At 31.9% G+C, this 27,752-nt stretch overlaps 3 protein-coding genes across 7 annotated transcripts; 1 reads left to right on the top strand and 2 right to left on the bottom strand.

Moving 5' to 3' along the window:
- Positions 1–10,727: 10,727 nt before the first annotated feature.
- LOC100804450 (homeobox-leucine zipper protein HAT5) lies at positions 10,728–12,802 on the top strand. The gene is made up of 2 exons (XM_003549612.4): positions 10,728–11,763; positions 12,107–12,802. The coding sequence occupies exons 1-2, from the start codon at positions 11,254–11,256 to the stop codon at positions 12,584–12,586; spliced, it is 990 nt and encodes a 329-aa protein (XP_003549660.1). The 5' UTR covers positions 10,728–11,253; the 3' UTR covers positions 12,587–12,802.
- A 5,411-nt stretch (positions 12,803–18,213) lies between these two features.
- LOC100527136 (putative integral membrane HPP family protein) lies at positions 18,214–21,884 on the bottom strand. Of its 4 annotated transcripts, none has more exons than XR_005889152.1 (6): positions 21,433–21,879; positions 21,159–21,292; positions 20,670–20,817; positions 20,467–20,573; positions 20,216–20,364; positions 18,214–18,937 (listed from the first exon to the last, which is right to left on the bottom strand). XR_005889152.1 is itself a non-coding variant. In NM_001248508.2 (5 exons), the coding sequence occupies exons 1-5, from the start codon at positions 21,704–21,706 to the stop codon at positions 20,323–20,325; spliced, it is 705 nt and encodes a 234-aa protein (NP_001235437.1). In that variant the 5' UTR covers positions 21,707–21,884; the 3' UTR covers positions 20,090–20,322. The 4 variants fall into 4 exon arrangements, 1 of the variants encoding a protein (NP_001235437.1); XR_005889153.1 differs by having other exon boundaries at positions 18,214–18,410; XR_005889151.1 differs by having other exon boundaries at positions 18,214–18,396.
- An 839-nt stretch (positions 21,885–22,723) lies between these two features.
- LOC100803920 (LRR receptor-like serine/threonine-protein kinase FEI 1-like) lies at positions 22,724–27,362 on the bottom strand. Of its 2 annotated transcripts, none has more exons than NM_001255277.2 (13): positions 27,049–27,327; positions 26,651–26,789; positions 26,478–26,549; positions 26,324–26,395; positions 26,142–26,213; positions 25,959–26,030; positions 25,799–25,870; positions 25,232–25,338; positions 24,938–25,111; positions 24,504–24,836; positions 23,724–23,978; positions 23,342–23,475; positions 22,724–23,246 (listed from the first exon to the last, which is right to left on the bottom strand). In NM_001255277.2, the coding sequence occupies exons 1-13, from the start codon at positions 27,131–27,133 to the stop codon at positions 23,025–23,027; spliced, it is 1,809 nt and encodes a 602-aa protein (NP_001242206.2). In that variant the 5' UTR covers positions 27,134–27,327; the 3' UTR covers positions 22,724–23,024. The 2 variants fall into 2 exon arrangements, with proteins under 2 accessions (NP_001242206.2, XP_025982088.1); XM_026126303.2 differs by having other exon boundaries at positions 22,752–23,246; positions 24,504–24,839; positions 27,049–27,362.
- Between the last annotated feature and the right edge of the window lie 390 nt (positions 27,363–27,752).

Below are 27,752 nucleotides of genomic sequence, written 5' to 3'. Positions count from 1 at the left end.
TTTCATTTAACGGTCCAGATTTATGACTGTGTGAATGCAACAAATCCAATTTCCTGTATATCTCTTAAACCATTTTATGTTCAACCCTTCTGGCCAATAGAAATAAAAAAGAAAAAAGGAGACCATTTTTGAAATACAATCTTGAAAACGCTCATTGTTTGAATTTGATGGTGACTATTATATGTAGCTAAACAGACCAGGCCAATGGAGGCTTCTGCAGGTCATGTGAATTTTGTCTCGTTTCAATTCCTTAAGAGAGATGTCAAGTTGAATGGGACTTACGTGTGGATCTTCTCTACAGGGTCGTCATTAGAATTAGAACAGTAATATTAATTAAAAACAAATTCTATCGTATGGTATTCTTGATGGTTAGAGTTTTATGGGTCAACCAATAGGGCCTTCTCTCCTTGATCCTAAAAATATGTGGATGTAGGTCGGCAAAGTAATGTAGATGGCTGTTCAATCTATACCATCCCCAACTTGTGTGGCTAGGATCCCTCAACAATGGGTCTACCTAGCTCGTGCTATCATTTAACCTAACTCCATTTATTGGTACTATGTAACAGTTCCTCCTCCATGCTTAGTTTGTTTGAATAAGTCCCTATAAATAAAAGTTTGAAAACACTTATTATTATTACTGAGTGTAATTAGTCATCTAGAGTTTGAATATATGCAATTAAGTTAAATATTTAGAAATTTATGTTTTACAATAATTTAATTCAATTCGAACAGAATTGTTTCTCGTAAAAGATACTTGTGTTTTATATATATCGATTTTTTTTTTTATAAAAACTTATTTGTTGGAAAAGACAAAATTACACTTCAAAAAAATAATTTTTGACTATCAAATGAGAAATATTCTTGATGAAAATAAAAAAAAAACTTGTTTGATACTTTTTATTTTTTCTCTTTAAATGACGCAGTATTACTTATTATATATACACTACTTCTCTCTCTTATATCATTTTTTCTCTTTAGGTGTCAACCATTTAATACTTCTTTTATTTTTTTTCTATTTAAATCAGTTTATATCACTTATTATATACATATACATCTCTGTTCAATCATTTTCTCTTTTATATATCAATTAGCATTGAGATATCTACTGATTTTTTCCCTAAAAGTTATAGATAGTCTACAAACATTAGTCTTTTGACCCAAAAAAATAAGTGGTTTTGTGGGTGAAAAATATAAGAACAAGGTAGCAGGTGAATAGCTTGTAACTGTTATTGTTTTTACTTTTTGCATAGTAGTGGATGTTGTACTATACCATTTATCAGTCTATCCAAGTCAGTGACTCAACTTAGTTAATCTAGTGGATAACTTAGTACTAAGAGATCAGATTAAAAAAACGAGTTGTTTGTGAATTAGAATTAAATGAATAAATTTTATCTAGAATTTTCGTCCGTAGTAACATATCTGTCATTAATTATCTCTCAAAAAAAAATATGTCACTAATTTGATTGAACAATAATAATATCTAAAATCAAAACAGAGTTTTTAATTGGGAGAGCATTAAATTAATCAGTGTCAATATTTTTGTGTCAGGAAATACGATTATACGAACCAATCGTTGGTTGTATAAGGTTGCCCCTCTGATAGGAAGTGTGACAAATTGAGAGGTGAGACCCCACCTTATTTAAACATCAGCATGAGGGTATGCTGCCATCTCCTTTCATGCCTGTGGGGACTAATTGTGTTATTTCGCTTACTTTGCACTTTTTTAAGTTGAAAGTTGTGACCCTGGATAAAACTTGGCTAGATATATATAATAGATCAAGTCCACGTTGGCATCTTCATATTTGTCTCCAACTTGCCATTTGTGTGTTTTGGGGTAACAAAAGTTTCGGATGATGATTAACTAGCATTACAGAAGGAATGTTGCAATTTGCTAGCCAATTAATAGTGGAAATTATTGGCCCATGATAATCGTTGCCTTTATATTATATCGTTGTGCAAAACAGGAAAAATATGTTGTCCACACAACACAAAGCAAGCTATTTTTCTTTTCTTCTTTTTTTCTATCTTTTTTGTGTTGATTGTAAGAGAAACATACAATGTTTAGCTAGGTCATGGAGTCAAGTTGAGAAAGGGATTAAAATTATTATTTTAGGAGTTATCAAAATGGTGTAGAATGGAAGAATGCATATAAAGAGTAGGGAGAGTGAGTAGGAAAAATCTTCATTTTTACTTTATTTCTTGTTGGGTAATCAACGCTCTTATAAATAAAATTATTCGTCCCACAAAGGATTATAAGGACACAAAAGATTACACTATAGGAAAAATGATAACAAGCATAAGAATTTAATGTGATTCGGTATCTCTTGCCTACATTCACGAAACCGACTCAAAAAGTATTTTACTATCACAAAAATGATTACAAGATTATAACTCATCCCAAATAGTCTATCACTCTACAAACCTCAGTACCTCTCACTTAATGACTTTATTTCACAATCTCTCTTCTCACACACTCTTTCTTCATGTGTTGTATTTCTCCACTAATTCTTTTCTCTATATATAATGAAAATTGCTATTAACTATAATAAATAAGCTCTCCTAGAAGTTGAAACAAAAACAACTTCAAATGCATCCATTCAACTAATGTTTATCTAGTAAAATGTAATCTTTCACTTTGCATTTAAGTCACCTAAATCTTAGTGATAAAAATCAAATTCTCAATATACATGTACCTTATCTTTTGACTTGAACTCTACAATTTTTCTCGTACATTAAAATTTAGACAAAATAATTCTGTTTTCATTTTCACTGAAAAATGGTAATGAAAATGTGTTTGGTTGGATTTCTATTTTCACTTTCAGTGAAAATATTTTCTCAGACGAATCAAAAACTGAAAACAATAAAATTTCATTTTTAATATTTTCAGTTGAAACCAGGAACCTCATTTTAGGTAAAATGAAAACATGGTGGTAAGGAATGTAATTTTAAGCAAATCTAAAAATACATTTTCTTTTAAAAACGCATTTTTAATGTTTTTATTTCTTGAAAATAAAAAATAAGAAGTCAAACCAAACATATTTTCAAAATTCTAATCTTTTAAAATGAAAACAATTTTTAAAAAATAAAAAATAAAAAATAAAAATATAAAATAAAAATACAAATCAAACACACCTAACTCTTTAAACTTTAACGTATTCAGTCTTAAAAAATTGTGCATTCATTGCAGCAATGTGTGATGGAGTGCGATGGAGGGAGTTATAAAGTAGGAAAGAGGGACGTGGATGAGGTTTATGAGTTGCTAGTTTGGTCCAGATGGAGGACCATATTATATACATGCTGCGATGGTTCTTTTTCCGGGTTTTGATTTCAATTTTCAACAGTCTTTTCAGATATGTCTTGGAGAGAGTTGTGGTCCATTGAAAGAGCTGTCCTTGGAAGTTTTAAACACGTTGGGTGACAATAATTTGGGGGGGAAATGGTCTTCTTCTAACTCGTTGAACATTCAAGCAATGAACCATGCTTTGCTAGTAAAAAAAAGAGAAGAAAAGAAAAGAACAAAACACCATGCATTTTCGCTTTTTATTATAAATTTGTGCTTTTAACCTGTCCAGTCGAATTTATTAGAGTTGGCATAATAATGGAGAGTTTTTTTTTTTTTAGCAATGGAGAGTTTGAATAACATTACTGAATCAGCATTTTCTTCAGCTTCGAGCTGCTTCATCTTCTTTCCTTCCTTTTTTGGTAATTTCGTATCGAGTAGGAAGTTCCTATTCACAACATACACGGGCCTAATGCCCTTTTTGTACCGTGTTTTTGCATCTACCAAATTGAAACGTGGATTGGATTCTGAACGTGCATCTTGAATTTTTCATCGTGGTAGAGGCACTAGAACAACCACCACCGCACTCTTCTCCTTCAACCATTTTTTAGATACATAAATTATATTGTAATTGTTATATTATTACCTATAAATTGAAGTATAAATAAATTCACTTTAAAAGTATTTTATTTGATTTTAAAGTGGCATTCCATGTTGAAATTGAAGTTTTTAGGAGCATCTATTTAATTATTTTTTTAATAGACAAATATTAGTGATTAATTTGTTGGTCTTTATTATCACATCTTACATAAATGGCATAGTTGAAATTGGAATGTGTGTTACATTTTTCAAGATATATGTCATTAATGAGTAGTGACTGAAATAGCATCCAAAACAGCAGTGGTTATAAGGATAAGTGGATCGTTTGTTAATGGTCACAACAACAAAGTATGGGATGGCTATATCTAGATAAATTAGGGTCTAATGCAAACTTTCTATAAAAAAAAATAATGAATTAAAATATATTTACTTTTATCTTTTGAAAAATGTAAATTGTTATGTCTAATTAGACCTTTTTCTATCATTGAATCTCTAAATTTTGTATCAATAGTTTTTTATTTTCTTGGATCATAAATAATTTTAGAAATTTTACTAGGAATATTACTATGTTCATTATTTTCTTCTAATAAAATATTTGCTTGGAAATCCTTTTGTTGTTTATTGAAATTAAGACTATTACTATTTTCAATGTTATCTATTAGTAATTATTCTATATTTTTTCATCAATTATACTTATTCTTATATTTTTTATGAATAATAACAAATTTATCAAGAGTAATATGTTGAGATTTAATTAAATTTTTAATTTTTTAATTTTTTTAATTTTTTAAAACGAGATTCATATTTTTTATTTGACATTTTATATTATAACAATTCTAAAAGTGTAAGAAGAAAATAAACTGAAAAGACAACAATAGAATTTACAAGTAGAAATGTTAGAAAGTAAATATTTTCTACTGATATAAGTTATAATTGACTTCAAGACTTAGAAAAACAAGGAAAAGAAGAGAAAAAAGATTAATAATAAAATAGCGAAGAAAATAATCTGAAAATATTAATTTTATAATATATATATATATATATATAGAAATGAAAAAAAAATTGTTTAGATATAATATTAGAAATACCTAATCATCAAAATGATTTTTCTTTCCATTAAAATCTTATTATTAATCATAAATTAATATTGTTATTAAAACTTTACCATTAAAAATTATTGTTTTCAATATATCATTAAAAAAGGTAATTTGAAAAGTTCTATGATCAATAGTCACGTCAATATTAGAATTTGAAAAATTAATAATTATATCTCATTACTATTGAATATTTTCAATTTAGTGATAATTTATCCATAATTGTGACTGGAAGATTTTGTATCCTTTAAATAACTTTCAATATTATCATAAAAAAAAATCTACACTGTTAATAACTTTTTAATTTGTGGGCGTAAGACACAGATCTAATTAATCTTTACCGTCAACACGCCACTGCAGTAGGTACGTATGTTTCCTAACAAACTAGGCAATTCAACATTGGCTAGCTTCAGCTAGAAAGTCCAAGGAGCTTGAACTTGAACAATCAAGGGGAAAAGTGTCATTTCTAGTCGAACTTTCTGCATGTCTTATGTGGACCACTCACATGACATGTACTGTTATATTTTACATCATTCTAAAATAAAATTTAATTAATAGAATTTGACTATGTTCTGATTGTTTCCAAAATATGTTTTATTGAAAAAAGTTAAAATGAATTTGTTACATTTTTACTATTTTTTTATTTTTACATTTTAAAATGACTAAATTTTATTTCAGCAACTTAGATAAAAGATAGGTCGATTAATTTGTGTGATTATAAAAATAATATTATTTACATTTTTTTAATTAAAAAAAAAAGACAACCATAAAATAAAAAGATATAATGTAAAAATAGTGCAAAAAAAATCACCTTGGACTTTACTTTATCTGATACATATTCGCAAATATTTGCTTTGTTGATGAGATAAGAATTGTGAAAAATAATTTGTGATAAATTTTAAGTGCCTTTTTGAAAGATTTAGTTTACAAGTGAAGTTAATATATTTATGAAAAATTTTGGTCTGTCTGGACCTAATATAAGTCAGACTATAGGCTCCCATCAAGTAATTTAATCTATTTTTATCCTTAATAATAGTAATTAATTTTTCTAATATAAATATTAGTTATTGTAAGAGTTAATGAATAATTGGTACCATTAACATTGTGACTCAAAAATTAATTTATTAACTTTTCAATGATAGATAAATAGTAAATAGTTGTAGAATTTCAAGTTTCAAGGCAAAAGATAAGGTGCATGCATATTGAGAATTTGATTTTTTTTATCACTAAGCCTTAGGTAGTTTAAATGTAAAGTGAAAGATTACATTTTACTATATCAAGATTATTTGAATGCATTGGAAGTTATTTTTGTTTCAACTTTCAAGAGAACTTATTTACTATAGTTTGTGGCAATCTTCCTTATAAATAGAGAATAGAATTAGTAGAGAAACAATACATGAAGAGAGAGTGTTGTTCGCTTATCGGCAAGTGTACCGATTCGCATAAGTAGTATATAAAACAGTAAAACTGAATATCGTATCCACAGTGAATTTATTTCACCTAGACCATGTATATTCAGTATGTAAACACTTATAAGGTTTGAAATAAAGCAAATGTTGAGTTCTGTACTATAAACTCTATTTGAACAAAAACAGAATATTTAAAGTTATAAAAAAATGACAACTATCAAGTTAAAAGCGTTGGGGAGTGTCCTACTGAATTTCTCTTGCTGTATAAAATGTGTTTTTCTCTATTTAACGTTATCCTAGTGTTCTTACACTGAGAAATTACTCAAATCATGATTCCTCACATGAATGAGCCTAAATTTTTTTAGCCTCTGTTCTTGATTCCTCAACAAATTTGTTTTAAAAGAGTTGCACTAGGCCTACAGTGTAAAATGGACTAGATCACTGCACTTCATTCCTAGACATATAGATTTCTAGCTTGCTCTATCAAGTTCTAAGGTTTTAAAGCATTTCCCAATACTAAAAAGCCTAACTACACATACAAATGAGTGATCAAACCACAAGCATGTAAAATAAGTACGGATAGAAGCAATGAATACAAACAAATAACATTAAATAGATAGTAAGAGTATTACATCAAGAGGTTTAGTAGTAACTCTCCAACAAAGAGGCTTAGTCTTCCATTAGAAGCAAAGCTTCAAAAATACAAGAAATAAACTATTTTTGTTTGTGAAAGAAATTGGAAGAAGATGATGGAGAATGTCATCTCTAGCCTCTAAACCTTAAATCTCTCTATTTTTCCTAAAGCTAGGCTCTCTTTGCTGCTCAAAACTCGTTCTCAACCGATTCTCTTTGGCTCTCCCTTGAAATTCTGCCAACTTCAGTATTTTAAAGGCTCTTAGACTCTTCAACTTCTGAAGACTCGCTTAGCGAGCATGTCTCGCTAAGTAAGAGTAAGTGAAAATTCGCTAAGCGAACATGGGCGCGCTAAGCACAAGAAGAGACAACGTCCTCGCTGGACAAACTGGCTGCGCACTGGACGTGCAGATCTCTGACTTATCCTCTTCTAGGGTTTTCTATCCGCTAAGTGAGTTGGATGCCTCGCTAAGCAGATGCATCTCGCTTAGCCAATTTGTCTCGCTAAGCGAGTCATCAACAACTTTAACCTTTTCTTATTTGGCCTGAAACTGAGTTGGATTCACATTAGGTCACAAAATTGAACTTTCTACTCTATGAAATCACCCAATAAAGAAAATATGTACAATTTTTACAAAAAGAACTAGAAATTGGAGGCACATTGCTATTTCCTTGCAAATTTTTAATGTCAAACTAACTTATGAATAGCAGCTAACAAGTGTGTGAGAAGAGAAATTGTGAATCAAAGTCACTTGTTGAGAGAGAAATGTTTTTGTGTGAGAGTATTATTATTTCTTGTAACCACTGAGTGGGGTACTCGGATTTGTAGAGTGATACACTATTTGGGGTGAGTTACAATCTTGTAATCATTTTTGTGATGGTAACATATTTTTTGAGATGGCTTCGTGGACGTAGGCAATAGGTGTCGAACCACATTAAATTATTGTGTTTGTTATTAATTTTCTACGATGTAATCTTTGTTGTGTTCTCATGATCATTTGTGAGAACATTGATTACCTAGCAGTAGTATCGGAGCTATGGTCGGGAGCACACAAAGGTTCGAGATGGGGGAGAAGACATCATGAGAGTTAAAATATGTTGGTTCAAAGTGGGGATGCAAGGTGTACAAAGGGAGACACTTGGTGTTGCAATAATAGAAAAATAAATGTAACGTTTGCTATTTGGATGGACAAGCCTTCAAGAGGAACCATGAAAGCAAAGTGAAGAAGAAAGTGAAGTTTCCTAACGTTATAAAAGTATTGGGAGTTACTTCCGTTGGATGGGAAGTTTGTTCACTTTCAAATTGATTGAATGATATTTCTCTTTTGGCTTGAGAGGGAGAATTGTAGAATTTCAAGCCGAAAGATAAGGTGCATACACATTAGGAATTGATATTTTTTACCACTAAGGTTTAGGTAGTTTAAATGCAAAGTGAAAAATTACATTTTACTAGATGAAGATTATTTGAATTGATGCATTGAAAGTTGTTTTTGTTTCAACTTTCAGGAGAACTTATTTACTATAGTTGGTGACAATCTTCACTATAAATAGAAAAGAGAATTAGTGGAAAAACAACATATGAAGAGAGAGTGTGTGAGAAGATAAATTATTAAACAAAATCACTTTATTGAGAGAAAAATGTCTTTGTGTGAGAATGTTATCATTTCTTGTAACCATTGAGTGGGGTACTCGGGTTTGTCGAGTGATACACTATTTAGGGTGGGTTACAATCTTTCTTACGGTGTAATCTTTGTTGTGACTATTATTTTATAACGTAATTGGCCTATTGACTCAGTTGATTAGAGCGCCGTGTTAATAATACGAAAGTCACAGGTTCAATTATTGCATGGATATCAATAGTGGGCTTACGGATTATCAATCCGTATTGAACTTACCAATTTATAATTTGTATCAGCTTTACAAAAGGGCAGTATTAGAATTGCCCATCTTGTGCTAGGTGTAACAGTAATTTGCTGGGTGTGCAAAGCAATGCCCAAATGTGATTGTTACTTCCTGCACCTCCAAGTTGTTTTCTGCATCCTTTCTAGAATATCTTTTTACCTTTCAGTCATTTTGGAAGCCAAAAATAAATGCATTCCAATATGTAATTTTACATTTCGGATTTATCATTCCATAAGGCATAAAGGAGGTGCAGAAAGCAATAGCCTCAAAATGTAGATCTAAGTTCAGACCATGAGTCAACATAAGACCTTTTTAATCTTTCCGAAAGCAGCCCAATATGATTTCTCTCCCTTCATCTTGTTCGGAGAGTTCTTCGTTGACTAAGTAAAACTACAGTGTATTAAAACAATATTTTAGTCTTGATTTGATAAGTATATTAATATGGTGTGATATGATTGATAAATAATTTTATTTTTTAAACATATAGTTATGAGTTCGATTTTTGATTCATATATATGAAAAATTATTTATTGAAAGATATCAAACTTTAAAATAAACCTCAATAAGAAATAATCTTTGGCTTTCCACCTAAAGATACATTGATTAAAAAAAAATTATTATTTTGGGAGATTTAGGGTTAAGTATTATAATATGAAATTGAAGTGAGATGGTGGATCCATGGCCTGTGAAGGTGGCCCAATGAGGCGTGTAGAAGTGGAGACTATAGTGCAGGAAGCAGGAATGGACCAGAGCAGGTGAGATATAAAAAAAAAAAGTCAGAGTAGAAGACGAAAAATATTATAACTTGAGATAGCCCACAGATGTTTCATACGTGTTCCATACGTGTTCACTTCTCTCTGCCTCCAAATTCATGTTTATTAAAACAAATCTTTCTTTTTCCACCAAAAAATAAAATATTTCTTTTTAAGTTTTTGTCCGTTTCCTCTTGCCTAAGAAAGCGACTGATTATACATAAAACTCGTTTGTTCTTTTAGCTTCGTTGTTATCTGTATTGCGATCGAATCCAATGGCTCTCTTCCAGCTCTCAGATAAGAGAAACCATTGATCATACCATTGCTATCACTTAAACGTATATTAACATCAATTTAATTTATCTGGCATAGCAACTTTTTGTTTGATTCATGTATTATAATTAATTTAGTGAATTTAATTTTTTTTCTATAATGTTAGTATAAATTTTTTTACATTATCAACTAATTAAATATAATTCTTTAAGTACTTATAAGAGTTAACAATTTTATTGCTTAACAATTTACTAAAGGATGAAAACATGAAAAACACTTGAATTACACGTGCTAATCGTCAGGTACCCACGTCGTAATCAGGAGTGTTAATAATATTAGTTTATCGCATTTTTATATATTTAATTTTTGTTATCTTTACAGGATTTAATAGTTAATGTCTAACCAAAAATAAATATTTAGATTAAAAAGTAGAACAGGAATACAAAATTTTAAATAAAAAACAAAAAAATTCTTTTAATAGATATTTAGTTTTTTTAAAAAATCAAATTTAAAAATAAAATTCCATCTAAAGTCTAATCATTGTCTTAATGAGAAATTTAAAGAATTGATACAATCATATAAAAGATGTATATGGGTATGAGTATTATATATCTAGTAAGAGAATTCGTGTTTAATTTTGATTGTGTATAAATTTTTTTTGAATCAATATCACATAAAATTAATCTTTAATTCAATATTTTTAATCCAATATTTGAAGAAACTTGTAGTCTCTCGCCTTAAAAAAAAAAAAAAGTATTTATGCTAACCAATGTGAATTGAAATTTGGCAGCAAAAATCCGATGAAATTTATTGTTTTGAAGGTTTCCCACAGTCCACAGAAACTCACGTGGTCTGATCTAGCCATTGAGAGAAGAGAAAAATATCAGAAGCAACGTTGGTATGAAAAACCAAGTAAACCATAAACATGGTACTACACAGTGAGTCAATGAAAGGGCATCATAGTAAGTGGACACTCCCTTCCCATCTAAGCTTCTTATTATAAACCCAAGGCAGAGTCTCCTCTTTCTCCGAACTCCAAAACACAAACAAAAACTCCCGTTTTCTCTCTCTGTTTTTCCATGGCCATCTGATCAAACTTTTCTTGATTCTCTCTCTCAGTTTTTGCTATTCTGAGTGATGGGTATGCCCTGCCGCTGTTCCCACACCTCCCACATCACTGAAATCATCATCACCAGCTTCTTCCGCCACAAGTCTTAAATTACAACAATTTCCCTCAATTATTCATCAACCAACCACCTTAATAGCCTTTTCCAATGGTTCCTTAAAGATCCAACTTGGTCGGAGTAAACATGGCGGCTAGTGGAAGTTCCTTTTCCAACATCACTAGCTTCCTTCGCAACCAACAACCCTCTTCCCAACCTCTCGATTCTTCTCTCTTCCTCTCTGCTCCTTCAATTTTTGTTTCAGGTTCGAGATCCATGGTGAGTTTTGAAGCAGAAGGAGGGAAGGGGTGTAACGGCTCCTTCTTCCGCGCGTTTGACATGGACGACAATGGGGACGAGTGCATGGATGAGTACTTTCATAAACCCGAGAAGAAGCGTCGTCTCTCCATGAACCAGGTTCAGTTTCTGGAGAAGAGTTTCGAGGAGGAGAACAAGCTTGAACCGGAGAGAAAGACCAAGCTTGCCAAAGACCTTGGTTTGCGGCCACGGCAAGTTGCTATTTGGTTCCAGAACCGTCGAGCTCGCTGGAAGACCAAGACGCTGGAGAAGGATTACGAGGCTCTGCATGCAAGTTTTGAGAATCTTAAGTCCAACTATGACAGCCTCCTCAAGGAGAAAGACAACTTAAAAGCTGAGGTAATTAAAGAACAAAATTTAGATACAGTTTTTTTGAGTTCTTTTAAGTCCTTCTTTTGTTAGAATTGGAGTTTCATCTATTTTTTCTTTGTCGGACTCGAATCCGATCCCTCATGGCTGTTGTCTTATGACAATTATCATAGGATATGCAATTTCATCTTTGATATCATAACTTATCAGAATTGGAGTTTCACCTTAATGATATAGCCTATACATTAATGTAAATTTTGTACATAAGTTACTGTTGAATTTCATGTCTATATTAATATTTTAATACAAATTTGATCACTTTCTTTTTTTGGATGACATGTTATAATTTGTGTGATGTTTTTGAATGAATTAGGTGGCGAGCCTCAATGAGAAGGTGCTTGCAAGAGGGAAACAAGAGGGGCACATGAAGCAGCAGGCTGAAAGTGAAGAAGAAACAAAAAGATTATTGCATTTGCAGGAACAGGAACCACCCCAGAGGCTTTTACTGGAATCAGTTTCGGAGGGAGAAGGATCCAAAGTCTCTTCTGTTGTCGGGGGTTGTAAACAGGAAGATATCAGTTCAGCCAGGAGTGATATTTTGGATTCAGATAGTCCACATTACACCGATGGAGTTAACTCCGCACTGCTAGAGCATGGTGATTCTTCTTATGTGTTTGAGCATGATCAATCGGATATGTCACAAGATGAAGAAGATAACCTCAGCAAAAGTCTCTACCCTTCGTACCTCTTTCCCAAACTTGAAGAAGATGTGGATTACTCCGACCCGCCTGAAAGTTCTTGTAATTTTGGATTTTCTGAGGAAGATCACGCCCTTTGGACCTGGGCATACTAAGTTTTCTTCCATGTTCATGTGTGTGTTTGTGTCATATGTTTTTTTAGTAATTAGTATTTAGTATTTGCACTTTTTGTCCAGGCTTCAAAAATGGCTATAGCTTTAGCTTTATCAGGAAAGAAATGTTTGTTTTCTTTTTGCCTCATTTTGTTAGTACTTGTAATCAAACTGTTGGTTCCAATGTAATTAAATAATGTCTTCTCGTTGAGAATGTAACTATGGATTTCATTTAATTTCACTAAGAAATTCAAATAAGAAACTTGATGAAATGGGGAAAAAAAAATGGAAGCCAATTGCTTGGTAGAGTGGAAAAGATTGAGGCCTATAGTATTTATACTATTTAAGATGACTATGATTCATTGATTCTTCTTCACTTGGGTTCTGGACTTCTGGGTCCATGTTGTTTTGATTGGTAAGCAACCCTGCATGACGAAGTTGACTTGCTTGCACCTTTGCAATACTTTCCTAGTTGAGAGCATTTAAGTTTTGTGACAGAAGGGGTGTCACTTTCACTATGAATTGGACAAAAATGGCCACTCTCCATTGGATGAGGATCACCGACTTCTCTTCTCATTTATGTGCTTGATTCCTGAAATTTTTTTCCCATGAGTGATGATATCAAGAATATTTGTGAGAACCTTAGCATTTTAGAACATTTCTTTTAGCCAAAAGGATATGTTTTTCTTTTCATTTTAGAACATTTTTAGTTGAGAACATTTCTTTTATAAGGTTATGCCTTTTGTGGAGAATTTTGTCCGTAGTCGGAGGAATTAATAATTCATATGTTATTTCATCTTTAACATTTTTTTCTTTCCTCGTTAGCTTATGAAAATAATCATATCTGTTGAAACGAGAGTAAATTATTACACCAAGTCACCAACTCCTTTTGTGATTTGAAAGTTTTATAATATAAATGTTTTTATTATTGTTTTCGAAATTTAAAATTCAGTGTTTATTTAATTTTTTTCAAGACACTATATGAAGTGGCTGTATATTAATATATTCTTGAAGATATGTGGTTGATCGAGGTGATAATCTCTCTTAGTTCTTTTCATGATTAATCTTATCTAAAGTAATATGTAGATGATTATTTATGCAATGTTTAGCAGAAAGATTCTAATTTTCCATTCGACAAGTGAAATGCTAAAACAAATAAACGAAAAAAGTAAAATATTATAATCTCGATGGAAATAATGAATATCAGTCACATGTTTAAACTTAATATTTTAAGGAATAACAAGACCTTTGTGATTATCAACGAAAGTTATAAGCAAGGGAGCGACAAAAAGGAAAAATTAGCGTAAGGAAAATGATGTTTAAAATAAGATCTGAAGGATAATGAGAAAGTTAATACTATCTTAATCTTTCGTCTCTTTTACTGTTTCTTATCAATTGTGATGTTTCTCATTTTTTTTTGCGAGTAACGTTAGTTACATGACTTTAGTTCGTAATACTTGGTGGTTTTTTTTAGACTCAAATACTTGGTTAATAAATATTGAAATGCTAAAAAAATCCCTGTTAAAATTACGGGTCTAATGATGATGATGATGATATTAAATATGATTATTTTGAATACTAACCCAGGTTAGAGAATAGCACGTTATTTGTAGCGGCGTAATTGATATTGGTGGCTGAGAATGCTTGCAATAAGGGTCAACCAGTGGCGTTAATTATCAATTTAATTGATATTTGGAAGGAAGTTGCGTGAGGAAAGGTCCATTCACAAGATGCCACACGCCCTGCCTCCTCAAAACGCAAAGCGTCTTTTCTTTTTTTAATTATCACTGCACAGTATTTTCTACATGAATAATCTTTCACACAAAACTTTACTGATCACTTTTTAATAGAATTTCTTAATTTGATTATTTTTTCCACTAAATTTGAATTTAAAACTAAATATTTCAATTTTATTCAAACTAAATACAAATATGTAATAAATAAAATTAATTTTTAAATGATATGATTTATATTTAAATATTTTTAATATAAAATTCAATTGGAAATAAAATTTAATATAAATATTATAATCTAATGTAAAAATTATTTTAAATTCTAGACTTATAATTAAATCTAAATTTTTTTATATAAAAATGAATTTTTAAAATTTTCTCTAAAATAACTATAAACTCATAATCAATTGTATAAGATGAAATCAAATAGATTAAAATTGTGTTTATAAGGTATGAAAAAAGAAGTAATACACAAAAATATTTATACTTTATTACGTGAGATTCATAATTTTTATATTTTATTTTAATTTTTTTAAAAAATATTTTATTTTTTTCTTTTTTATTTCTGTGCTCTAAACCAAACATATTAAAGTGGATGTAATATACGTTTCCTACCAACCAACCAGGTCAACCCCACCAAACACCATATTGTGATCACGTGTACGGCCGTGATGATACCGCGTGTCATATTTTTTTTCGTTGGTCAAACAAAAAAAGGCAAAATCAAGAGGTGCAAGCAAGATTAAGAGCAGCCACACCAAATGCCTTCACAAACTCCGCAGTGGAATCTACACATCGTGCTGGGTCCCACCTGACGTTGACCTCTCCCGCAACGTGGCTTTTAATCTGTGATCATATTAAACTCAGAAAATAATTTATTATTTGTAAATAATAATTTACACATACCCAAAAGATAAACATGATTAATACTCTAAATAGTACTAGTAAATATTAGTAGTACAATGTATGTAGACTTAAATATAAAAATGTTTATTAATACAAAGGTAAAGTGTGCGAATTTAATACATTTTTACAAGTACTAAAATTCGTCTGACTGTAGCTTGTTTTTGAAATGATAACCAATATTTTTTTTAGAGATCACATATATTCTTGTAAGAAGACCATTTTGTTCAAACAGAAGGATTTATTATAGACAATAAATTTATCACCGAATAACTAATATAACTATATAGATAATTACATACTAATTGATGAAAATGGTGGTTATGATTTTGTTTTGGGTAAGGTCGTACATATATTTTTTGGTACAATGAGTAAATATGTTCATTTATTTTATATAACAAGATCTCGAACTAAAAATTATAAATTTCATTTGCAGATATTTTTTAAATAGCTTAGATTTATAAAAACGAATGGATAGATAATGGATACACGAATTTATACAGGGAAGAATGGAATCATAACGTTTACCGAAAAAGAAATGAAGGAATAAAAAACACATGACAAGACGGAGGGCCAGGAGCAACATATCTGGCATTGATTTATGGTGCAATTTTTTTGTTTCAGTTTATAGAATAATAATAATAATAATAAAGGAAAAGAAATATAAGATGATTGATTATTGAAAGAGATAGCTAAGCTTGAAATGTGATGAGTGTGGGTCAGGATTCAGGATTCAGGGATACAACACGATCAGTTACAGTTCATAGTTTCAATCCAATCATTCAAAAATTTTAAACTAGCAATTTCCATTACCAAGGGACAAGTAATTGAAACTTGAAAGTAACTAGTTAAGAGACAAAGGAAGAGAGTGACATGGGGCACAGGGAAAGAATTAGAAAGCTGTCATATGCAGTAATTAAAGAGATAGTGGTACAAAACAAATATGGATGAACATAAGAGGTTGTGGATGCTTTGAGGTGTAGGTGTTTTTAATTTTTAATTTCAAAAAAAATTCAATCAAATTTTAAAGTATTTTAATTTAAATTAGAATTGAATACAACTTTTTCCTTTTATACTTTCTCATTTTGGTAGAACTAAGTGTATAATTTAAGAAAATATTTTTCTTAAAATAATTGGTTCTTTTTAAAAGACTCTGCTGAGAAACTAAAAAAACAAATAATTATTTCTGTAAAATAAATTTAACAAAATACGTACTGAATTAGTATCATGAAGTAAAGTTGCCTTCTAAAATAAATAAATAACAACTTTTGTTACTAATTTAATTAAATATATTATAATGTAATTTATGAATAATAATAATATATGTTCAAAAATAGTTCCCACGTTTAACGTTAAACATGACATTACACGTATAAGTTGGACCCACTGTAACGTTGTTTGCCTTGCCAGTGCTTCGTGACAGTGTCCTCTTACCCACGCCCAGCCCGCGATGGTCTCACTGAGGGAAGTGTTGTATATAAAAAAAAATAAAAATGAGAGAAGTTATTTTTTTCTTATAATTTAACGTCTTTTAAAAAATAAATATATTTTTGGATAGATAAATAATTAAGAAATTTATTTAAGAATTGTGAATTTTAACTAAAAATTAAATTAAGCTTAACTGTGCTTTTAATTCCACATGTTTAGACTGTGTTTGATTTTACTCTTTCAATTTTTTTAAGAACCAATTACATCATCTTTTTTCTTAAAAAGAAAACAAAATTTATATATTTTTTATTAGTTCAAAGTTGTTAAGTTATTAAATTTGATGTGTTTGATAAAATTAATTATTTATCTAGTTGATAAGTGTACTTTTAGATTAAAATATATAGTTTAAATATTTTATTAAAGATGAAATGTTTTATTGAAAATAAAGAAATGTTATAATTAAAATGAATAGTATCATATTAAAGGAGAATTTTTATTATTTTAAAATGAAGAAAATGATAATTAAATAGAATTTTATAAATTACTTCACATTGGTGTAAAATAGCATTTAAAAAAACGCTATAAGTTGTTAAGAATATTTATTTTACCAAACGTACATACTTTTTGTCAAAGAAATTAAATTTATAAGTTAATGTTAGGTAAATGAATTAATAGTAATTAAAATAATAAAATGACTTAACAAACACACTATTGATAGGGGTCCTCAATAACAAAAGTGAGAGCTTATTTTTCTTAAAACGGATATTTTAAGGCATGAACTGTTCCAATTTTAGGCAGCGAAACCTTTTAACTTGAGAATACATGTAAAAGATTTGCATGTACTTCATAAAAAAAGAGCTCAAATTTCATATATAATAACTAATTACGTATGCCATATATTTTACAGTAAAAAGAAGATGCTATATCTTAAAAGAACATAATTGTTTTGGAGTTGGGATATGCCTTCGTGCGGATCAAGGAAACTTCACCAAAGCTATAACAATGTTGTTTTTGGGATTGCCAGAACCGAGAGAAGCAGAAGCCATGACATTGCTGCAAGCGCTTCATTGGATCTCAGACATGAATATTTCGAGTATTAATTTTGAGCTTAACTGTAAAAATGTAGTTGATGGGATTAATTCACTTTCAAAATGAATCATATATGGATTGCCATTGTCTGTTGATTTAAGTGTAAAATCATGCTTTCAATTTTGTAAAACTGAATGATGAATTTTACTGAGAAGCTAGGATTGCAAGATCACATGCTAGCATCCAACTTTTTTATTATATTCCACATTGTATTTATTCACTTATCTTAAATAAAATGCAGTAAGTTTTTTCCTTTAAAAAAACCAATTATAAGTGTACAATTTTTTATATAAAAAATTTTATGAGTTAAATCTATGCGTTTGGTTCCACTTCCATAGTGCAAGTTTACTTGTATATTGACGTCAAAATCTTCAATTTAACACAAAAGCAAGTAATTTAAACTTCAAAATTGATGCACCTTGCAAGTTACAAGTCCTTAACACTCAATCAAACACAAGATAAAAAGAAAAAGAAAAAAGAAGAATTGGAGCTCATACTATATATTTTTTAAAATACAAATATAAAGACAAATAATACACGAACTCTATCCATTAGCTCATGTTCATGCATCATCCGTGGGCTCCCCTTGTCGTGCATCATCTTAATATGCATCGCATTAACTCAGCTTTGTGCTTTGGCATAGTTTGTTCCTTTTCTTTCCTGGTTTAGACAAACTAGAGAATTAATGCGTACAGATTAACTAGTGTTTCAAGAAGTCGTTGTAGAGACAAATTTCACTTGAGAAATGACACCCTAATGATTGGAATTTTTTTACCCAATTAACAAGGGCCGCAATATTGCTATTTGAGATATTAAATATAATTGTGACCCACTAATCGAGTGTTTATGCAATTAAAAACACGGAGAAGTGAATGACTGATGTTTAAGATCCCACTTTAAACAACGTTACATCACAATTGGCACATTACATTACATTACATTACAGAATCCGATATCGTTCACGAACCTTAACACCAACCACCCATTTTTGGTGCAACAGAACAGAATCAAGACCCATTTTCACTCAGTCAAATATGTTCCACTGTGGTCGCTGCAGGTGTCCCAAAATAAATAAAGCCAGTTTATGTGTCGTGTGTTTCAACTTTTAGGAGACCATGGCACGGGTGCAGTATTTGGGTTAGTGGGTTATTGGTTGTGGTCCCTTTAGCTTTTATCATTCAACTGTTCTTCTGCTTTGCTTCTGTTCAATTTGCACGGGTATCGGATAAACATTGGCAATATGCTTGTATGCTATTTGCCATTAGCCAATCCAAGATACAAGAATAGTTTGTATTCATATTTACATTAAATCAAAATTCAATTCTTAGAATTTATTTTTAATATGGAGGGAGAGTTTCTCGTCTATACTGATCCTAAAAGACTCAAACAACAGCATTGACTCCAATAAATGATTCATTTGGTTTAGACAAAAAATATTTTAAAAAATCAATAATCATACAATTAAATTCATATTTTTTTTTCTCCGAGGATACTCCCCTAACCGACAACAGGAACCATACTTCTACAACATATTTTAAAAGCTCAGTTATCTATCAATCATGTTGAATCTCATTTATATTCTAATTAAATTCAAACTCTTATATATAGCTATTTCTTTAGAGTATAAAATATTTCACTAGAACCTTACATCGTTCCTTCTTTACAACTATATGTTTAGAATACCTTATATATAAATTAGTTTACTTTAAAATTTACTCTATTTTTAGGAAATTCTAAAATATATTTTAATATAACTTCCTTTAGAAAAAACAAAATCGAAGAGAATTATTTCCCTGGCAACGAGCCCAAAAGTACAAAAGGCAGTAATCATAATCCCGTAATGTTACTGCCATTGAAGGCCTAAAGAGTACGCAAATAATCTTTGTTTTTTTTTTTCTTCTTCTAATGATTGTTGGGCTGTTGACTGGCTGGCATGCGGGTTCCCATTAAGCCCATTAGCGTTGACGTTATTGGAGGCTGTTACTTCCTGCATCTCCAAGTTGCATCCTAAACCCCCCTTTTTAGCTCCCAGAATGATCAATCCAAAATGAAAAATTACATTCCGAAATGCATCCCTTTTTTGGCTTCTGGAATGACCAATCTAGAAGATAAAAAAAAAATTCTGAAAAGGGTACAGGAAACAACTTGGAGGTGCAGGAAGCAACAGTAGTTATTGGATCAATTCTTATGCTAGGCGTTCCCATTTGGCACAATCACTGGCTTTCCAAGAATGACGAGAGACAAATACTCTGCCTTCCTTGACATTGAGCCATTGACTGATGATGCTTTTAGATAATGTAATATACTAATGTGTTATTCACTGCCTTCCTTAATATATGTTAGCCTATGATGATTTAGATCCCATGCATGTATATTATTTGGCTTTGGACAGTGTCTAATATAGGAGACACTAATTGATATACAATGTTTATAAGTCCAGGACAAATTCATTTTTGGTTGGAGAATGCTCTTTACTTACAATTATATTTATGATTCTGATCAAAGAATGTTCCTTGGCTCTTCAGCAAATTAAATTAGTAGAGACAGCAGAAGAGATGTATCAACTATCAATGTGCATAGCAGCGTTCAAAATTTGAAATTTTTCTTCAAGTATACAACCACCTCTTGCTGAAAAAACAGTAGGGGTAGGTCTTCCAATTAGCAAACATGCAGTGAGTAACTCATTTTGGGAGACATGTATGTATTTTATGAGTATAGTAGATTCCTTACCACCATCGTAAGCAGAGTGCATGCTGCTGCCCCAGGAAACAAAGCATACCAGAAATTCAAGTGATGGAACTTAGGACCATCAATGAAAAGCAATGGCATGCTTGCAGCTGCATATATCATTGGAATATAAAGTTAACCAGCTAAATTTGGAAGCTTAGTGAGTAGATTCAAACGGCAACAAAGTAACATCGAAGCAAAAAAACCTGGTGGATGAACAGAGTTTGTGATGATCATGTAAGCAACGGAGGCCGCAATACTAGCACTCCTGGCCAGCCATCCGGGTCCAAATATTGTCAATGCCAGAACACCAATTGCAGCACAGCCTATTTGGGCCATAAACACATTGTACTTCTGCACAATCACATGAGGCTGATTTAGTTCTCAATTAAGAATTAAAATAATGAGAGAGAATTGTAATGCATGAAGATTTGCATAGCAATAGCTAAGATTGTTTTTTGGGTGATTTTATTTTTTTGTCTACCAGTGTTCTCTATATAAAAAAAAGTATTTTTTTATGACCTCAAGCAAACAATCTAAACTTCCATATTATTAGGCCTACCATAGTGGATAAACAAGAAGAGTAAAATAAATTGTTTTTTGAATTGTAATTAACGTTTGTAAGCCTTTATAATACCTGAAAATGTTAGTAGAAAACAAAAATTAGATACTGCATTGAATTGATTATGTTATACCCGGGCAGTAGGAGCTGTGGGTGTGGCAAAGAGGATAGTAGAAACAGCCCCAAATGGCGCAAATGCGATTGAGAGTCCTTTTGGTGCCAATAACTGATCCATCTTTCCCAATATTGCCATTGCCGCAAATGCCCCTGTTCATTTATATAAATACATGTATAGTTAGGATGTACCTAATCTCATTAGGGAGATCCTAACTTATTCGAATTCTAATTTCTAATTCAAAGGGTTGCTCTGCCCCAGGAAAAGAAAAGAAAAAGAGGAGGAAACTAACCAGCAGAGGGCCAAAGAATGTCACTGAGGGAAGGAGTGGAAGGGGCTTTGACAGGTTTCCAATCATCCCATATGGAAGGTGAAGCAACGTTGCTAGATGCCACAATCCCATGTCCTCTTCTCCTTCCTTTATGATTACTATCCAACACCAATCCCTTGTGTTTGATAAAGGTGTTAAAACACAAGGAAGAAAATGGTGGTGGTAGTAATAATGGGACCATATAGTTGGTGCCAATATAACCAACACCAACAATTCCAGATGACATTTGACTCATTTCTCAACTCTTCCTTCAATCGTTGATAATTGATCGCTTAAATTCTCAAAGTCCCTCTATCATATGACGGACAGGGTCAGGAGCCTTTGAAGAGGCCCAAAGGACGCCCATTAAGAACACCCAAGCTACTGCTAATAAACGAGGTTTTCTTTCTCTTTCCTTAATACTTTACTCTAACGACCTATAACTTTTGCATTAAATTTTTTAAACACCCTACTATGTACAAGACAAAATCTTATCTCATCCACCACCACTAGTGTCAACTGATTCTCAAATAATGACTATAAGCCCAAGTTTCAGATTAACTTTTATTCTTGGAAATAAATAGTTTTTATTTTAATTTCTCTCATAAAATAATGTTAATTAGTATTTTTTTTATTCCAAAATAAAAGTGCATTACTAGTAAAAAGTAATTAAATACAAAAAATAAGAATTTAATTTAAATATACTAACAGTATATTTTTTTTGCACTATCGTATAAGCATAACCATAAAATACAATGCATATAATTAAAATATTAACTTTTACAATGATTACTTTTAAAAGTGGTTATGATGATTCAAATTTGATTAACAGTGTAAGTTATTACACTAGCACTATGTGAAAATTAAACTCAATGTTTATTACAATTTTAAAAACAGATACCACGAGATGCTAAGGTACAGCCTTTCAACCAATTTGCCCAAAAATTTAAAGACTCCAATCAAACTTTCCGAGGAAAGTTTTATGAAAGAGAATTTTGTTTCTTTCAGCACAAACTCGGTAGCGGTGTGAAGTGAATTTAATGCAAACAAGACATTTATGAACTCAAGTTCATCTTGATATTCAGAATGGTAGGGATTCAAGTTTGTAGTACTAGGGGTCAATTTTATTAGGCATTTCTTAACCGATAGAAACGATAATAAACTCGCTTTGTGAAGCACCATAAAGTAGTACATGAAAATGAAACTATTCTGGCTCGTTGTTGATTAATGGTATTTCATGAAATTGTTGTCCAATTGAACAAAATCAACAAATAGTTGGAAAAGAAAATGATGAGATTTCATAGCAAGAATGGAGGTCATTCCAATTATCAAAACCCACTGCAAAGTCAAGTTGTCCCTTTACTTCTTGAAGGGGGGGGACAAGTAGTTCAGACAATTGACAAATCTATTCACAAGAGGTTGTAGCACATTTGCTGCAAAAATAATCTACAAAGCCACTCAGAAAGGGTAAGAAACACCAACAAAACAGTTAGGCAGAGTACAAGAGACACATCGTAAATCCCTTGGTTGCAGTGGAACTTGCAATGACATCCAGGATAGGATCATTTTTGTCATTAATGATCTGAATGAGACTCGTAAAACTCGCTGGGGCAAGGAGACATAACCTCCTGTTCCAGCAACTGCAACACCTGGTTCATCGATGGACGATCGTCTGCATTTCCATCGGTGCATCTTGCAGCCAGCTCAAGAATTACTTCAAGAGTTCCTGCATCTGCATCGGTGCATCTTTTGTCAACCACATCCTCTAATCGGTTTTCTCTCAGTAATGTGTTCATCTGCAAATGATTGCCAAAAGTTTAGTACATTATGTTTGAAAAACTTTCATGTGTTACAAAGAGAGATTTGCATTGAATGAGTTAAAAAAGCTTACCCAACCAACCACATTTAACCCTCTTTTTACAAAGGAAGGATCTGTTGGCCTCTTTCCAGTTACAAGTTCCAGCAATAGAACTCCAAAGCTATATACATCCGACTTCTCAGTTGCTCTCCCACTTTGTAGATACTCTGGTTGACATATAAACAATAAAGTAAAACATCAATCATTCAGTTGTTTCCCTTGATATATTATCGAATAATATATTTAGAAAAGCACTTGATATGTACTTTTTCACATAACTAATTAGCATATCATTCTGGCTCTCTTTTAAGCGCATTTGACATAGGTCAGTTGTAACTACCAAGATACCAAGAATGAATGGGATACGGTCACTTTGCACCCAAAATCCCAAAAGTACTAAATAGTAAATACATACCTGGTGCCAAATAACCAAATGTGCCAGCAACCACAGTGGTAACATGGGCCTCTTCATCAACCAAAAGCTTTGCAAGACCAAAATCAGATATATGAGGCTCCATGTTTTCATCAAGGAGGATGTTGCTGGATTTTATGTTACAATGAACAACTTTTGGGCTGCATTCATGGTGCAGGTATGCCAAACCCTGGGCAGAACCAAGAGCTATCTTTAGGCGATCACTCCAATTCAGTAGTTGCCTTTGTCGAGTATTTTCTGAAGAAAGGAATTCCGAACAATTAGAAAAGTGCACAGCTAAAGGACGAATCATCATAAATATATAAAATAGACATAAACCTCCCACCCTTCAAGAATTTTCCCAATAAAGTTGAATTTGTGTGAGCTTTTGGCCGAATAGTTGATCATTTTCTTACACATTTGGGAACACTGATTAATGTTACACTACAAGTGCAAGTTTGAAAGTGAATATTTTTTAAATAAAGAATCACTTATTTTTAAAACCTCTCTTAGGAAGCTAGCAAAATTAAGTAATAAACTGAACCAAACACGCACTAAAGCCTTAATGTAATTGTTGCTCTTAGTACACTTGCTAAGTGTTGCTAATCATTAAATTAATTCTTGCAGGGGTTATGAGGTTGGCTAGGTTATAAAGGGAGAAGGGAGGGGGAAGGGGAACAAATGAGAGTACCCATGAAAGAGAGCCTACCGCCTAAATTTCATTGTACAATGTTCCAAGAAAACAGTTATTCCTAATTCAGTGCATATTAAAATGAATCATACCATGCAAGAGATCATCTAAGCTGCCTATGGCCAAATAGTCATAGATAAGGAGCCTCGAAGAAGGGAGCCTGCAGTAACCACGCAGATTTACTAGATTTATGTGATTGATGCTCCCCAAGATTTCTAGTTCCCTTTCAAACACTTGATCAGACCCTTCACAACTTCGATCAATCTGTTTAACAGCAAATGTACCACAATCATTCATCACCATCCGGTAAACTGTACCAAATCCTCCTGATCCTACTATATCCTCTTCATCAAGAGACTCTAGCTTCTCTATGATCTCAGATGATGTGTATGGCAGATCACCATGGAAGGTAATAAGTTTTGTGCCTGCTAAAGATTATATTAGCAATTTATGAAAAAGAGGAGATTGTCTTTTCTTTTTTCCTTCTAATAGGAGATTGTCAAATTTGAAACACTACTGTTCTTACTTGCTTTTGGATCAGCTTGTTTCTTGACTTCAGTGTATCTCTTTGCTGCTCGTTCCTTCTTTGATAACAAACGAGTCCAGAGGAATGAAAGGATTATGACAAGTGCGAGACCCAAAATTGCCATTGCTCCAATTAGCACCCCCTTCATGTAATGTGAAGGCCTTTTGGTAGGGACTGCATATATTGAAATGTTATTATCTTACATATGTCAACCATGATTCTTAATATGTATATCGGTAATAAATCCAGTAAATCAGATAGCATTAAGAAATCAAATCCAAGTATATGACTTGCCTGCAGCTTCATCACTTTCAGCATGTGGTAGCACCACAGGGAAACCAAGTGATGTTCGACATGGCTTTTGGACTTGTCGCCCACAAAGATCTACATTGCCAACAAACCTATTTACAAGCAATGAATTTGTTAATACAAGTACAAATATAATAAAAAAAAACTTGCAGGTCATGGTGCAAATACATTAACAAAATACCAGAGATGATATAGAAAGTTTGAGAAAATCCAAGATTCTCATTATCCAAGTTGAATCACAACAACTGTTGCTGTCTGTAAAAACTTAACAGTCGCAACATGTAAGAAGTATAGAAAGTAGAAGTCCAGAAAAAAAATAAGATATTGAGTTCAATCTTTGCTCCACATTCTTCACCATTCAATTCGAATAATATACAATTAATCATGCACTATTGTTTGATTCCTATGATTTAAACATAACAGTAATCATTTAAGCTTGCAAATATATTAAATTAGCACCCTATTGCAATGCATAAGAAGTGAAAATTATCAGTCTAAAAGGCTACAATGTATCAGCTAAACTACGAGGCTTTATCTGGAAAGAGTACATACGAGTTCTTGTCAAAGGTGCTTAATACTCCAATGTCGGGAATTTCACCAGAGAAGAAATTGGTAGACAAGTTCCTAAGACAAGGAAGGAGGATCAGCATAAACTGAAAGTTGAAGTTATCAATATCATTATGCCACAGCGGTTTAGGCCAAATTGACTTACATAATTTGCAAATGTGAGAGACGGCCAATAGAGGAAGGTATAGCACCTTTCAATGAGTTGCTTGATAAATCCCTGTATTAATTTCCCAAAGAATAATTAAAATGCAGTTGAGAAACAAAAGCTAGAAACATGTTCAAAACATCAGAAAGGAAAAGTGACAAAAAACAAGGGATTAGGAATTACAGTATATTTAAATATGAAAGGTTTCCAATATTTGATGGTATGCCTCCTTGGAAGTAATTACCCCTCAAGTACCTTTAAATACACAATCAGATGAGACGAGTCAGCCTTCAGCATGACATAAAAGCAGTGAACTAATTAGGAAATTGCTAAGTAGTTCATTAGTAGTGAACCAATTCACTTACAGTGCTCTTAGCTCAGTACAATTGGTAAGTTCATTAGGAATGGTTCCATGCAAGCTGTTCTGATGAAGTGCCCTGATTCATTGAATGGAATGAAAATGACAAAAATCATAGATGCTACTTTACCAATGTTAGGAGGAACATGTTTTCTACTTACAATCTCTGTAGTCTGCTGAGCTTACCAATGCTTGGAGAAATAATCCCTCCAAGTTGCATGTATGGAAGATTTCTGAAGAACAAAATACAAACACAAAGTGCCACACTTAGCTGAGAAAGTGAAAAAAAAAAAAAAACATGTAACAGAATGAAGAGCATGTGTTGTTTGCATACATTGAGCGAACTCTTTGTTCATCACCAGGATGACAAGAGATACCAGTCCATGCACAATGAGACTCATCAAACTGTTGCCAGTTGCTCAGAACATTCTTAGTATCATTCAAAGTGCTTTTGATTTCCAACAAGGTCATACCTAACAGATGAATGAAAATCGCTTAAAGTGTGAAAGTTTACAACTTTAAACTCCATTTCTCATATGAAAAGGCACTTCACACAGAGAGAGAGAGAAAGCAAATTAGGTGAAAGGTGAAAATTTGAAAACTAACCCAGAATGCAAAATGCCCCTCCTCCCCCCCACCCCCCCAAATAAACAAAAAAGTAGGAAAAAAAATTCAACACATCATAGAAGAGGAGTTGAAGCAGAAAAACAAAAAGGGGTTCACAGTTCTAACCATCCAGAGTGAGAGCAAGAGAGGAAGGGCAGAAAACTGTCACGATAATCACCAAGGAAATCCATGCAACAGTCCCCATTTCCATTTTCAAAACTCCTCAATCAGATTTGAACTTTGAAGTTCAATGGGTGGAAATGAAACTAGTCACTGAGAGTGTGTCACTTTAAAAGTGATGATTCAGTAGGAAAAGTGTGGTTACCATGATTTTAAGTTTTAACTTTCAAGTTTGAACTCAAAATAACAGTAATAATGAATGGATTTCAAGCAAGAAGATAACAGAGTGCTTTCATCTTACTCCAATATTTTATATTTTATATTGTTTTTGATAAGAATTGCTTCTTTTTTTAATGAAGATGGTGAAAAAGGACAAGTTTTTTGAAAAAATGGTATCAAAAGTGGTGCAGGTTGGAATAGCCGTTGTTCAGAACGAAATTAAAAAATCAAGCTTTTCAACCAGTCGCGTGTATGGGTTTAATGGATACTCGCCAATAAGTCAATTTTTTTGTGATACGTAAGAACCATGTGGATTACACGTGTAGGATGGACAAAAGGGAGTTTTGTAGAATTAGTCAAACTAGCGCGTAGTTTATATTGTCTGAGATGCGCCAGACATGAAGAAGTCGGGGAGATATTGAATGCTATTTCATTTTTTATTTTTTAACAATAATAAAAGGAGCACACATTTATAAATTCATTGATATATG

The sequence above is a fragment of the Glycine max genome, chromosome 17, assembly GCF_000004515.6.
Source record: "Glycine max cultivar Williams 82 chromosome 17, Glycine_max_v4.0, whole genome shotgun sequence".
In the NCBI taxonomy this organism is placed as follows: domain Eukaryota; kingdom Viridiplantae; phylum Streptophyta; class Magnoliopsida; order Fabales; family Fabaceae; genus Glycine; species Glycine max.
Note: the sequence above shows the minus strand (reverse complement) of the source record. Positions and strands in the feature narration are given on the sequence as shown.